The sequence below is a fragment of the Marmota marmota genome, unplaced genomic scaffold (assembly GCF_001458135.2).
Source record: "Marmota marmota marmota unplaced genomic scaffold, marMar, whole genome shotgun sequence".
Classification (NCBI taxonomy): Eukaryota; Metazoa; Chordata; class Mammalia; order Rodentia; family Sciuridae; genus Marmota; species Marmota marmota.
The window spans coordinates 53,248,454-53,263,047 of NW_026000005.1; the positions used below are offsets into that span (position 1 = coordinate 53,248,454).

Sequence of the window (14,594 nt, forward strand, 5' to 3'; positions counted from 1 at the left end):
CACACGTCCTGCACAGCTGCAGCGGGTGAGTCTAGATGACGGGACATGGTCTGGGAGCTAGCTGCCCTTGGGAGTGCGGCCTGCACGGCCTCCTCCTGGAGTGACCGGGAGGTCTGGGCAGAGGCCAGCCCTCCTGGTGTGTGGCTTAGGAGGAGAGCTTCACGCCAGGTCTCCAGGAGACACTTCCACCCACAGCTTCCCTGATCCCCACGACAACAACGAGTCCCGCTCCTGTTTCCAGGGAAACCCAGCCCTCAGCGTCCTGCTGCCACGGCAACACCCATGGCTCGGTTGCCCTGTGGTCTCACCAAGGCCGGGCAGCGGGCTCCCGGCTCAGAGAGCTCGGCACCGCGGGGCGCTGCAGGGCTGTGGGGCCGGGTGCTGTGAGCCAGCCCCCGCCTTTCTCTGAGGTCCTGCAGTCTGGACAGCCATGAGTTCCTCCTCCAGCGAGCCTGGCCGTGGGGACCCCGCTGAGCAGTCCCCACTGGGGCTGGACACGGTGATCCAGGTCAGTGAGAGCAGGTCCCCACTGGGTGGGACCCTGAACAGACGGGGGCAGCTGTGCCTTCCTGACTCCCAGGGACGCTTTCCACATGCTCATGGGTTCAGCTCGAACGTGAGCACACACGCAGAAATGCGCAGGGCGCGCTCTCTCCCTCTCTCCCTCTCTCTCTCTCTCTCTCTCTCTCCCTCTCTCTCTCTCACACACACACACACACACACACACCTGTCTCTTATACACATCTAAGCAAGAGAGCAGATGTCCTCCCAGAGGTGGAAGCAGCCTTCAGAGCAGGCAAGTGGTTCGGGGCCAGGGGGTTGCCGNACACACACACACACACACACACACGCACACACACACACACACACACGGACCAGGGACATGCTGGGTACACTCAGAGGAGGAGACGGCCCAGCGGCCAGCCTCCCTGCTCCTGGCTGCAGGAGCTCGGTCAGCCCCTGAGCCTCGGGCCTGCAGTCTGCACGCTGCAGCGGGAGGACAGAGGCCCGGCTGACCTTCCGGGCAGTCTGCTTCACTGTGGCCAAGGGCAGGGGCCAGGCAGCTTTCCTTGGAGGGTGTTGCCGTCTTTCTCAGGGGGTCCCCAATATCTAATCTGCAACCTCCAGGAGCTCTGTTTCTGTTGGTCTTCAAGCAGGAATCACTCCCCATGTCCCTCTCCCCTCCACTCCTGCGTGGAGAGCCGCCACTGCCTGCTTCTGCCCCCCTCCCCCAGCCTCACACACCCAGCCTCCACCTGGTTCTGGTGACTAAGGCCAGCAGTCCCTGGCCCTTGGGCTCCAGTGCCCCTGAGATGGACCAGCTGACTCAGAGTCCTCCGACCCTGAGAGCCACCCTGCAGGGGGTGACATGCCCTCAATAAGCAGCATAAGTCCCCTGCAAAGATAATCGCACACAGGTGGTGCCAGGTGGCTAATGACATGGTGGCGTCATGGTGCCCACAAACACTCACACAGAGGAGCCCACACAAGGACAGAACACAGCCCTGCAGAATGTCTGAGTCAGGTGACACAGAGAACTAGAAGAGTGCCCTGGGTGGGACTTGCAACTGGAGGCCACGCTGTCCAGCTCCATGGGGCCCCAGGGGCGAGGCCACGCTCTCCAGCTCCATGGGGCCCCGGGGCGGGGAGGCCACGCTGTCTAGCTCCATGGGGCCCCGGGGTGGGGAGGCCACGCTGTCCAGCTCCATGGGAACCCAGGGGCGAGGCCACGCTGTCCAGCTCCATGGGGCCTCGGGGTAATGAGGATGAAGAGAGGTGGCCAGCCAGGACAGTCCTTCAGCTCCTGTGTGGGCTTCACTGCCCCTCTGGGAGCTGGGGAAACTGAGGCTGGAGGCTTGCCATGGCCAATGGCTTGAGGGAGAAATCCAGGTCGATGCCCGATGACCTGGGTCCTAGTCCTTGGCAATGGGGCAGGGGGTGCCTCTCTCTGCCCACTGTGCCTGGCAGCAGCCATCTGGAGCCAGACAGAGCCTGGTGGCGTCTGCTCTGCCCGCCGCCCCGCCGGCACCTGGCGCTCACACCGCGGAGATTGAGATCTGGAAGCAATTACCCAGGTGAGCAGGCAGCAGGTGGGCGCCACCAGATGCCCAGATAGGCCCAGGCAGACGGGTCGGCAGGGCCACAGGCCCTCAGCCCTGCAGCTGCCCGGGGAAGGGCTCCTCCCAGCGAAGAACTGGACTCCTGAGAGGCACCCCTTTTCACTTCTGCTCAGTCACTTATTGGTCCCTTTATACTACTTGTGCCTTCAATTTTATTACGTGGTTATTCTTCCTTTTAATTCCTTGTGTTTGGTGCTCATCTAAGTCTTGAGGTGTGTGCTTGGCGGTGGGCCTGCAGTCTTGTTTTCCTTTGTCATGCTGTCAGTGCTGACATTCGTATGGTGTGACACTTGCCGCTTAACCACTGTTCAGAGAGTCTGTGGCACTCAGGGCCCTCATGCGACTAAGTGACCCCACACGACCCACCCCAGCACGTTCCTCTACCCTCCTGGCCCGTGGCCACCACCCCACCTCCAGGGCTGACTGCTCTTGGCTCGTGTGAGTGGGCGTCCATGCTCTCGTCTCTCTGACTGGCCTGTCCACTGAGCGGTGTCCTGTGCTGCACCCTCAGCCTTGGTCAGAATCTCCTTTTTGAGGTGAATCACACTCCACCGTGTAGGTGGGCCACACTCTGTGCACTGTCCTTCTGTCAGTGGGTCCTGGGCTGCACCCGCCTGCCGGTGACTTGAACAGAGACCCTGTCCACAGGGTATGCACAGCTATCAGCCTCTGGTTTTGTCTGGGGATTCACACCTGAAGGGACATTGCTGGGTCACATGGTGACTGGGTGCACTGGTGAGGGGCCACCACTCTGCTTGGTTGCAGCTCCAAGGGTCACCTGCTATCCGTGTGTCCTCTGAGTGAGGCTCACTGTGGGAACTGGCTTTGCCCACACCACCCCTGACGCCAAATGTGTGGATTCTGACCTCCAGCTCTGCCTACCCCCGGGAGTCCTCCGAGTCAGCTCGTCACCCTACCCAGTGCTGGCACTGCCCCACAGGCAAGGACACAACCCCACACGACTGTTCCTCTTCAAATGCCACTCCCAAGACTAGCTGCCCTCTGACCTCCAACTGGCCACACTCCGCCCTCAGTCTAGTAGCTCGCCTGCTCAGCTCCCAGAACCCAGGATGCCTCACTTACTCCCTTATGAGTTACTTAAGGGACAGTCTCAGGCCCTGGAGCAGATGCCCAGGGCCAGGTGTCTGGGAGGGGAGCCAGCTTGCCCCTAGGGTCACTCTCAGGCCCAGAGGCCCTCCCACCTACTTGCTAGTGTTCTCAGGAGTTCCACGGATTAGCTTACTGGCCCCTGGTGACCGGCTCAGGCGCAGCTCCCCAGAGGCCTTGGTGCTTGGGCTGAATGCTCCACCACCCTAGTCCTGCCCTGGTCATTCTGCCAACCAGCCCCACTCTGGGGGTCTCTACCCCCCCCACACACACACTTATTTGCCGCAGTCCGGCTGTGCTGCAGTCCGGCTGCAGCAAAATAATCAGGGGGGTGACGAATAACTTGTGTACGTTGATACAGCAGGAGTGGGAGCCGTTTATTGCAGGACAGGAGCAGTATTTATACATTCCACACAGCTTATCTAATTAGCATAAACTAGATACATCAGTCAACCAATCAGGAATCTCTACACCTAATGGCTCGGTTTTGTTACTTCTCAAACCACTCCCTCTGACATTTTGCCAGGCACCATCCAGACTTGTTTACGAACTTTAACATTCCCCTGGCAAAATGCCAGGTGTTATTTTGACTTGTTTACAGACTCTAACACTTATTAGCATACAGAAGACTATCACTCAGCTCAGGAGACCCCAAGGGTAATTGTCCTGAGGCAGGTGTCCTGGTCCACCAGGATGGGAGCTGTGAATGGTCAAGAGAGGCCCGGCCAGGGGCCAACCTCCAAGCCCCTGCACTCACAGTGCCCCAGGGAAGGGCCTGCCGCCCATCTCTAGGTCTCCTGGACACAGTGGTGGTGGGCTCAGCAGGCCAGCCACAACCTTCCCCTCGGGACCTTGCCCTGTCCCCCACAGTCCTCCATGAACACCCACGGCCTTCGAAGTTGCTCCAGCTCTCTCCCCTGTCAGGCCACCGCTCTCTCTGCTCCCTCCTCCCCAGGAGTCCCCAGTGTTTCCACTGCCGAGGACTAGGCCCTCTGGCTGTGGGACTCTCACCGACCTGTCCCTCCTGAGCCCGTGTGTCAGGGGCCCAGGAGCAGCAAGCCGCAGCCTGGCCCTCCTGCACATTCCTGGCCAGGAGGCATTTTGCAGTTAGTGATTCATACCTTCGGCCTTCCAGCTGGGCTGTCAGTCATTTGGGCCTTGAATGAGTCTGGGCCTGTTGGCATGCCCAGCACTGAGCAGGCGCACTGTCCCCTGTACCTGCCACACCTGCTTCAAGCCCAGCCCCCAGGCTTTAGGAGGCCCCTGGGTTTGCTGTGAGAGGAGGGAGGACACCCCAGGAAGCCCGCTCCTGCCTGAGCAGGGTTGGGAGAGGCAGAGCCCAGCCTCACCACCCAGGACACCTCTTTTCTAAGAAAGCAGAGTGCCTCCTGCCTGGGCACGCTACAGAGGGCCACCCTGGGCCAGGACGGCAGCAGGTCTCCAGCAGGCTCTTGGTGGGTCAGAGCCACCGGGCCTCCCCGGGGCCATAGACACAACTGCCGTGCACAGGGCAGGAGAGCAGCAGTCCAGCTGTCTGTCCACGCACCACCATGGGCATGTGGGAGCCTAGGAATGGAGTCCCAGCCTTACCAGCACTTCTGAGCAGCTGACCTCAAGCAAGTCCTGACCTCACTGGCTTCCTTTCCCCACCCAGGAGGACGAGCCTTTCGCTCAGGTCGAGATCGGGGGTGTGAAAATGTCTGCCGGTGGGAAATATTAAAACCTGGACTCACCTCCCTGCCCCATGCATGGTCACCAGTGTCATTGTCCTCAGGCAGCTGCAGCCCCGAGCCCAGCCTGGACTCCCAGGAGCCCCAGGGGCAGCCCCCCTGCAGTGCCCCAAGCAGCCACACAGGGGCGCTGTTGGAGCTTGGTGGCCCAGCAGTTCCACCCCTTCAGGCGGAGGGGCCAGGGACAGCCCCCTGTGCTCCACCCTCTGCTCTGCCATCCCAGTCCTGCTCCTGCAGCTGGAAGGTGGGGCCAGAGTTGGTGACCTGGTTGTGTTGGGGCTGCCCACTGGACAGCCCTTTTCCCTCAGTGATCTTTACAGGGTTCAGTGCCTGGCTCGCTGTTGCTGGCCGCCCAGGGGTGTCCACCACCCCAGGGGTGTCCCTCCTTCAGAGCCCAGGCCGGGGTTCTCAGCACAAGCTGTCTGCCTGCCCCTGCCCTGAGCAGGCGGTGGAGGGCTCACTGTATGCTTGACAGGTTCTGCTGTACCGCGGCCTCTACGGGGGCTTCCTCTTTCCTCTGTGCCCTGCACCCTGCCACATGAAGACCCTTGTGGGTCCTCAGAGGAGCAGCCCTGTGCTTCTGGGACTGACAGCTGCCCAGAGGGGTCGTCCCGTGGGTAGTAGGGCTTCGTGTGCACTGACTTTGCAGAGCCCTAGGCTCCACTGGGGAGCAGCGGCCAGCCCAGCTCTCTCTGCCTCAAATCACCTGCACCTCCAATCACTACCCACCCCCCCAGGGTCCAGGTTCTCTCCCCAGCACACCTGGGATGAAAGGTGCTGGGCCCACCTGCGGGACAGCCTGTGCACACCAACCCCGATGAGCCCCACCCCTGGGGAGCGACTGGGCTCTGCCCCAGTGAGGTGCACTGGGGGCTGTGACCCTGACCCACCCAGACCTGCCTGAGGAGCCCACCCTGCCACTGGGCAGGAGCACACGGGATTGGCTTCCTCCTGCCCCACCCAGCTCTTGACTCAGGCAGCTGCCCCAGCAGGAAGGGACAGGGACGTGGCAGGGTGTGGAGAGCTGAGGGGCCCGGTGCCCCTCGGGGTCTGGGCTTGTAGAGACCCTGCCCTTTCCCTACCAGTGGATTTTCTGGGCTTTGCGTCTGAATTCCCTGCTGGGGCTCTGGCCCCCTCCCCTGACAGCCTGGAAGGACCATCTGGAAAAGTCAGGCCTGGGGTGCAGGGGTGGGGTGGGGTGGGGAGAGCGTGTGCCCCCCAGACCAGGCCAAGTGCACCCCCCTGCAGGGGAAGAACGTCTGCAGGGCGAGTCCTTGTGCATGGAACGTGGCCAGCAGGGGGGTAAGCCTCCTCCCTTGGCCCCTCTTGGGGGCTCCAGGCCCATTCTGGCCAGTCTCTCCATTGACAGCATGGAGCAGCACAGGCCACCTCTGCACCCCCCTTTCAGGGATCTCCAGCCAAGACCCAGGACAGGGGAGGGGATTGGGGGAAGAGGCCTCCGCCTGCCCCGGAGCCCAAGCCCACCCCCAGCCCCAGGCCAGTGCAGCAGTGCAGAGGGGGCCTGGGGCCGCAGGAGGATTGGGGTGGGAACATCTCTTGCCTGAGATTGGAGCAGCTCCCCTTCCTCTGGGGTGGGCAGCCTATGCCTTCCTGCTGGGTCCACTGTCCACAGCAGCCCATTCTCCACAGAGCTGCAGCCCGGGGGCTTTGGGGCCCAAGAGGACCTGGATTCCCGCCCCCCAAATTTAACAGTTCCCTTAGAAGGGCCTGCAGCCCTGACCCCCGCAGGAGGAGAAGATAAGAGGGTCCCCTCCACACAGCCTGAGGGAGAGGGGAGACAGCCATGGCCTGCTGGCTGTCCCCACTGGGTCTCACACAGACCCCTCAGGGCCAGGATTCTGTTGTAGGGCCGTTGGTGGGTCTGTGGCCTCTCTGGGGTCCTTAGTGCCGGTTAAGCCCCTGAGGGCGCTAGATGCAAGATGAACATGACCCGGTTCAACTGTGATCAGGGAAAATCAGGACTCCTGGGAAAGGGAAGCCCTGTCCTGGAGTGCTCTCTGACTCCCGAATCGCCCCTCGGGCCAGGAAGGGCTGGGGGGTTGGGGCCGGGATCCACCGGGGGCTGCAGGCCGCAGGTGAGTCGCGGAGGAGCCTAGGGGTGGGGTGCAGACCAAAGCTGGTGGGCGCAGCCCCGCGACCTGCCAGAGCGCCCACCAGCTTAGGACTGCCATCCGCGTGGGGGGCAGCTGGGGACCCTCAGGGCCTCCCCGCCCGTGCCCTCCGCCGTATCTGGGCCGCGGCCTGGCAGGCACCCGGCCACAGCTGGAACCCATTACGCCCCCAGCGCCTCCCGGGATGGCTCTGCTAATAAGCGACCCTCTGTAAACGCTAGGAATGAGTCAAGTCTGAGCTGTGCTGCGCTTTCCCGTTAGCGGGTGGCGCCGCCGATGCCCCGGGGACCCAGGGCGGGCGGGCGCGCGAGGGAGGTGGAGCCAGCTGGACCATGAGCCTGGGTCTGTGGTGCTGTGCCAGGGGCCTGTTTCCCCTGCACAAAGTCGGAGGCCAGGGTCCGATGGCTGAGCCCCGTCCACCCCGTTTTCCTCTTAGGAGGACAAGAGAGGGCTTGGAGCCTAGACACCGGGGGGCCTTGCTCGGCCCAGGAGAGGTGGCAGGCTCCACTGGCCCTTGGCCCATCCTGGAGCCTGGCTGGGGCTTCCTCTGTGAGAATGTGCAGGGGCCATGCCCAAGACCTCCCAGGGACTGAGACCCTAATCCCTGGGGAAAAGGAAGGATGGGGTACAGCTGAAGGGCCGGTCAACCAGACCCTGGGCTCACACCCACTTGGCATTTGCCAGGTAACTGCCCTTCACAGGGCTGCTGGGGATCAGGATGGGGCCTATCCAGGAGCCATGCAGAGCCTGGGTTTGGGGTGACTGCTAGCAGTCTGTGGTCAGTCCAGGAGAGAGGCCAGTGTGTTCAGGGGTCCAGAGGGAGGGGGCAGTATCTGAGGCAGAAGCCTCCCACTCTTGCTTCCAGAGTTGGGCACAGTGGGAGGACCCCTCTGGCCCTGCTGGGCTTCGATCCCCCTCTGTCCGACCCAAGAAACTGGGTTTCTCTGCTGTGGCCCAGAAACAAAGGCACCGGCCTCCTAGCACCCCAGAGAGGACAGCTGTGACCCTTCAGCGGTGTCAGATGAGCTGGCTCAGAGGTGGCACAGGCCTGTGGGTGAGCTGTGCTGCCCTCGGCCAATACTGGATCCCTTCTCTCCATTCTGTGTTGCAGGTGGTGACTTGGGTGAGCTGCTCAGCCTCTCCCACCCCCCTGGGCACTTTGATCTCTTAGGTGATCGTTGAGGACTCCTACGGGGTGCCTGGCAGGTGCCCATATTTAGCACCACAGGTGTCTCTGGGGTGTCTTTCAGAGGTTGGAGGACACCATCCTCAGCCCCAGGGCCAGCAGGGAAGATCGGGTACTCACTGTGCGAGGGGAGGGCCGGCAGGCTTCGCCCACCCCCTTGCCTGCCCGCATCCGTGAGATCGTGGCCAGCAGCCTGCGCGAGGAGCCACCCCAAGGTGAGGGAGTGGGCCCTGATCTGGGCTCAGGGCTACCCCACCCAGAGCTGCCCGGCGGCCTGCAGCCCTCCTCAGGGGAGCACCACCGGAAGGCGGGGACAAGGCAGGTGCTGGTGACACACTTGTGACCATCAGCCTGGAGATCACACCGTCTCCGTCTGTCCCTGGCCCAGCAGCCCCTCCCTGCTGCTTCCTGTCACGCTGCAGTGGAGCACTGCGCCTGAGGCTCAGTCCCTGCACAAGGCCACTTGAAACTCCCTCGGGACCTGGGTCCCAGCAGCCCCTTTGAATGCTGAAGCTCTGCCTGGCTTTCTGAGGGACCCCAGCACCCACCATGCAGGCGGCAGGGACAGAGAACACCACTCATATTTAGAAGAGCAACTTCGGACTCTGGGTCGAGGTCCTGCCACCCTGCGGCCAGCAGCCCGTCTCTGGGCACCCAGCATCTGGGCTGCTCCACACCCCTGCTGGCCTCAGCCTGACCGTGGGTCTGGGTGCACTAAAGAGGTGGACAAGAGGCAGGGAGGCGAGGAGGCAGGTGTCTGTCAAAAGGAAAGGAAGTGGACCGGGACCAACCCCCTCCCAGAAGGCCCAGGCAGGCCCCACAGTGGGAGATAAGGGAGGGTGCGGGCCTGGCCACCCAGCTGACCAGGTGCTGTGCCCACAGGGGTGCTGGAGCCACCTGCCACTCTGGTCCACCTGCATGAGGAAAGGGAGCTGCTACAAGAGGAGCTGGCCCGGCTGGAGGACCTGCTGGCCCAGTCAAGCACCGAGCAGGCCGAGCTGGCCGGCAGGTACCAGGCTGTCAGCCACCGGGTGAGTGCCACTGTGGTTCTCTACCTGGGGAGCCATCAGTAAGTCTCAGGACCACAGCACATCCAGGCCCTGGGCAGTGGACGGGGACACCGAGGCTGGAAAAGTGAGACGGTGCTGGGCCAGGCGGTGTCCTGCTAGGCAGCCCCCACAGCAGCCGCTTCTGAAGCAGAGCTGAGCGTGGGGTGGTGCAGGGCCTTCCTGAGCTCTGCGTGGCAGGACACAGGGGGTGGCCGCTCACCAGGGCCACGAGGGCCTAGCCACCAGGAGGACTCCCCAGGGTAGATGGCAGCACCTGTTCCCATGTGGCTCCCACCGTGGGAGCTCCTCAGGGCAGGGTGCCGAGGGCCGTCCTGGTCGTGCCTGGGAGCGCACACGCCCACCCAGCCTGCCCTTCCCTCCAGCCCCCTGCACCCTTGGCAGGCCTGGGTGGGTGGGGAGGGGAATCTTCTTCCTAGCACTGGGCGGGAGATGTGGGAACAGGCCCAGGGAATTGAAGCCACAGAAGTCCTGCCACAGATCAGTAAACCGTGAGTCAGAGCGCGGCGTGGATCACTAGGGGTAGATACCTCCAGGCTGGGCCCCCAGGGACCCTGCCTTCCTCCTGCCCTCATCCCAGGCCTTCCCCCAGCCACGGCTGGGCCCTGGGTCCAGGTCACCCGTAGTGATGGTGTGGCCCTGGGCGTGATTCCTGACAGCCATGGGTGACGGCCTGAATGTCCCTCAGATCACCCAGAGTGCTGCTCTGGGCTGGCCGCCTGGGGACCTGGGGCCTGGTCAGGTGTGTGTGTTCCTGGCCTCTCTGGACAGGGCCTGGGGTGGAAGACAGTGCTGGGAGGTGACCTAGGCTGGAGGAGTCCTGGCTTGTGCCCCCTGGGTAGGGGGGCAGGGTTCGTGGCCCAGAGCTGCCCTCAAACCCTCCACTGTGCCCCTGAGCCCTGAGTCCCTGGTGTACCCATCTGAAGTGAGCTGGAGTGAGGGTGGTCAGGGCCCCTCTGGGCCGACCAGGCCAGTGCTATTTCTAGGGCAGTGAGGGGTCAGCTCAGCCAGGGTCTCCTTTCCTCCCTCCTCTGCTGGCCACAGGTGCTAGGCACAGGGATGGGGTGTGGACAGCCGCCATCGGGCCCAGACCCCACCCCAACCCCATCACGGACACCAGCTCCTGCTGGGAGGCCCTCTTTCTTGCCCCTGCCCAGAGTGGGCTTTCCGAGATGCCCTGCCCCTGCCCAGCAGGGTGAGAACCACCGGCCAGGTCTGCCACTCCTGTCCAGATGCAGGCCCGCCTGGAGGCCACCCAGGCTCGGCTGCGGAGGTCAGAGCTGGAGCACAGTGTGGACCTGGAGGAGGCTCTTGGCCGTCTGGAGGCCGCAGAACAGAGGTGAGACCACAGCAGGCTGCCAGAGCTGGACCCTGACCCCCGACAGCGGACCTGCCTCCCCGTGGCTCCTGCAGACAGCTGTGTGTCAGCCCTGCCTGTGAGAGGTGGTGGAGGCTGGGGTAGGGGAGGCAGGGCAGGGCTGGCCCCTCGCCCTCTCCCCACATCCTGCGGCCAGGGCCAAGCAGAAAGCAGGAAAGGGTCAGCCCACCCTGCTGTGCACCTCTCAGGGGCTCTGGTGGTGCAGGCCCCCTCTGCCCAGCCCCTGAGGGTGGCCACACATTGGCCCGGCCAACCTGGGGACGCCCCTCTCTGGCTCTCCCTAGGGTTCAGCCTCTGATCACAGAGCTCGCGTTCAGCTCTTGTTCACCCTAACCCGAACCTGGTACCCCAGAGCAAAGGCAGAGCCCCAGCTTTAACCAGGACCCCAGCACTAACCCCGCCCCAGCACGAACCCGGCCCCAGCACTAACCCGGGCCCAGCACTAACCCCGCCCCAGCACTAACCCAGCCCCAGCACTAACCCAGCACTAACCCAGCACCCCACCAGGAACCTCAGCCCCCCATTCATGGCCCCACCCAGGCTGTAACAGCACTCCGGCTGGAGCTGCAGCACCCCAGGTCCCCAGCCCTGTGACAGGGTCTTGGGACAGAGTGGCTCTCAGCAGGGCCCCAACAGCCCAGACCTGGGAGGCTTAACATTTCCAGAACACTTCCTGAAGGTGTAGGTGGCTCTCCCCCTGGGAATTCGGAGAAGTGCTTAGAAGCACTTTGAAAACCAGCGTCGGGGAGGAGGCCAGGGCCCGAGGCTCGTGGTCTTGCAGCAGGTCTGGGGGGTCTGGCTCTCAGAGGCGCCAGCCTCCCCAGCAGCTGGGGGTCCCTGACTGCTGTGCGTGCAGCCCTGCTGCAGGACGGGCCCCAGGGCTGTGCCCCCTGACTCCCTCTCTGGCCTGCCTGCCCAGGGGCTCCTTCCCCATTCTCCACAAGTGACCCCTGCAGAGCCCAGGGGCCTCCCAGACTGAGAGCCAGAGGCACGGGGCAGAGCTGGGGACAGGGCGAGGCCTGGGCTAGGAGAGCCCCTTCACGCTGGCCTCTGAGAGGGCCATGGCGGGTGGTCAGCGTGGCATGAGGTAAAGCCGGGCTCAGGGGCTTCGGGGCCCCCTGGAGCCTTGGCCAGGGACTTGGGCTGAGCCCTCTCTGAGGAGGCCCCAGCCACAGCCCTGGGCCCCGTCTTGCAGGAGCTGCAGCCTCTCTCAGGTGAACGCACTCCTGCGGGGACAGCTGGAGCACATGAAGGAGGCCAACAGCCAGCTGGCCCGGGAGCTGGCCAACACCACCGGCGGCATGTTCCGCCTGCAGCGTGAGCTGGAGCGCAGGGAGGTGCGGCTGGGCACCAGAGGGGTCCTACCTGGGTGGACACACCAGAGGTGTCCACCACTGTGGATGCTGCCAGTGGGCGGGTCACGGACCAGGGAGGGTACAGCGACTTCACATGGTCCCTCCTGGGGCAAGGGCTCATCCTGGGCTTGGTCACAGCGGTCAGTGGAGTGGGGACACCCCAGCCCCTCTCCTTTTGAGGGAAGACCCAGCCCCTGAGGACTGAGGAGCTGTGCAAGTCTGGCTGCAGGGCAGAGCCCCTGGAAGGGGCCTGGCTGGGCCCCGCGGCTCCCTGCAACTGCCCGTCCACAGCATTCAGCTGCGGGATGACCCCTCACTGGCCTGGACCCAGGTGTGCAGCCTTGGCCAGTGGGCTCTCTGCAGCTGAGAAGGCCCTGAGGGGCTGAAGGTGCCCACGGCCCTCCAGTGAGAGGGTCTGAATGCAGAGCCCATGGCCCCTGCACACCGTCAGCAAGGTCTCTCCCTGAAGCCACCTGAAGAAATGCTCTCTCCAGGTGGAGACGGAAGCAGGGGGTGGCTGCCCGGTGTCTGGGCCTCAGGCAGAAAGACCAGCTGTGGGCGTAAAGCCAGCAGGGAGGGCTGGACTCGGCCACGCAGGCCCCCAGAGCTGTTGCTCCTGTCCACAGCAGCCATGGACCCTCTGCCACCACCCCCACATGGAAGGAGGGTGTCAGATGAGCGCCTGAGGTGGGAGGGTGCCCTGTCTCGTAGGGTGTCCCCAGGAGCTGCGTCTGCCACCACAGGGATCTCTAACAGCAGGACTGTGACACAGCACTGCTGAGACCTATCACCCGTCACCCGGTCCTGGGGTGCAGCGGGTGGTCCCACGGCACCCACAGACAGTTTCCTCCTGTGAGCGGGATGCCTTGGAGGGGGTCCCGAGTTCACTCTGGCCTTTGCTCCTGGGAAGGGGTCTTGGAGAGTTCTCCCTGCCCTGGGAAGGCGCCTCCTCCGCCTCTGCCCTGCCGGAGGGGGTGGACCCTCCCCCTGGAGCTCCTGGGGGCTCGGCCTGGCCTGGCCGTGTGCAGCTGCCCCGAGGGTCTCTGTGGACTCCTGGGCCTTCGCTGTGTCGGGAGGGGAGTCACCACCCAGGCCCAGCCCTCTGCCCTCACCCCAGTGGAAGGCACCCTCCTGGTGGCCAGAATGGCCGGTGGCGCCTCCTCGAGCCTGCGCTGTCAGGCTGCTCCTGGCACATCCGCCTGCATGAATCCCAGCACCGCAGGCTTCTCCTTAATTCCTTCCCATGCATCCCGGTGGCCACCTCGTCCACCTCCTGGCTCATTGGTGCGTGTGAGAAACAGTCATCTTGTGGTCCAGTGTCCACCATTTTCAAGACCTGAGTGACCACTTCTCCTGGGTCCACGTCTCTTTCTGTTTGGGGTGTTTTTTTATCATTTATATATATGTACACACTTAGTTGTAGATGGGCCTGATATCTTTATTTATTTATTTTTATGTGGTGCTGAGGGTGGAACCCAGTGCCTCGTGCATGTGAGGCAAGTGCTCTGCCACTGAGCCACCGACAGCCACAGCCGATTTTTTATGTTTTAACTCATTTTTTAGCTGCTTATTTCCTGTGGAACTTTGTGGAACCTCTTGGGGAACTGGGGGAAGGCAATATTTTCCAGGAAGAATTCCATCTCCTTCTGATGGTGCTGGGGCCCGGCAGCTCAGGGCCACACCTGGGAAATGCTCGCTCTGGGCCTGCAGGAGCCCAGGGTGTCGCCTGCACCTCCACACCTGTCTGCTTACCTCCAGTGTGCTGGACAGCAGCTTCTCCTGTGGGCACACGTGTGTGCACCTGTGGGCATGGTATGTGAGTGTGTGAGCGTGTGTGTGTGAGGGAGTGCATGTGAGTGAGTGCCTGTGTGCACATAGTGTGTGTGGGTGTGTGAGCGTGTGTGAGTGTAGGAGCATGTGTGTATGTGTGGTGTGTGTGGGTGTGTGTGAATGCATGTGTGAATGCGTGTGTGGATGTGTGTGTGTGAGTGTGTGTGTGGTGTACGTGGGTGGGTGTGAGTGGGTGTGTGAATGTGTGTGTGGATGTGTGTGTGAGTGTGCGTGTGTGGTGTACGTGTGTGTGGTGTACGTGGGTGTGTGTGGATGTGTGGGTGTGTGAATGCATGTGTGTGGTGTACGTGGGTGTGTGTGAATGCGTGTGTGGATGTGTGTGTGTGGTGTGCGTGGGTGTGTGTGAGTGTGTGTGTGGTGTACGTGGGTGGGTGTGAATGCATGTGTGGATGTGTGTGTTTGTGTGGTGTACGTGGGTGTGTGTGAGTGGGTGTGTGAATGTGTGTGTGTGGATGTGGGTGTGTGAATGCATGTGTGTGGTGTATGTGGGTGTGTGTGAATGCATGTGTGAATGTGTGTGTGGATGTGTGTGTGTGTATGTGGTGTACGTGGGTGGGTGTGAGTGGGTGTGAATGTGTGTGTGGATGTGTGTGTGAGTGTGTGTGTGTAGTGTACGTGGGTGTGTGTGAGTGGGTGTGTGAATGCCTGTGTGGATGTGTGTGTGAGTG

The 14,594-nt window shown here is 62.8% G+C and overlaps 1 protein-coding gene across 18 annotated transcripts in view; it reads left to right on the top strand.

Annotated features, from left to right (window-relative positions):
• Window positions 1–203: 203 nt before the first annotated feature.
• Crocc2 (ciliary rootlet coiled-coil, rootletin family member 2) overlaps window positions 204–14,594 on the top strand; it is a 59,615-nt gene continuing 45,224 nt past the window's right edge. For 9 of the 18 annotated variants that reach the window (XR_007349605.1, XR_007349607.1, XR_007349609.1 and 6 more), the window contains exons 1-5: window positions 206–508; window positions 8,340–8,490; window positions 9,158–9,306; window positions 10,575–10,681; window positions 11,916–12,057. Coding sequence is in view for 14 of the 18 variants with exons in the window: in XM_048808928.1 (XP_048664885.1) it covers window positions 431–508; window positions 8,340–8,490; window positions 9,158–9,306; window positions 10,575–10,681; window positions 11,916–12,057 (627 nt within the window). In the remaining 4 variants the exon portion in view is untranslated. Of the gene's footprint in view, window positions 509–8,339; window positions 8,491–9,157; window positions 9,307–10,536; window positions 10,682–11,915; window positions 12,058–14,594 lie in introns of all 18 variants that reach the window. The other 9 variants (XR_007349606.1, XM_048808924.1, XM_048808929.1 and 6 more) reach the window with 6 other exon arrangements.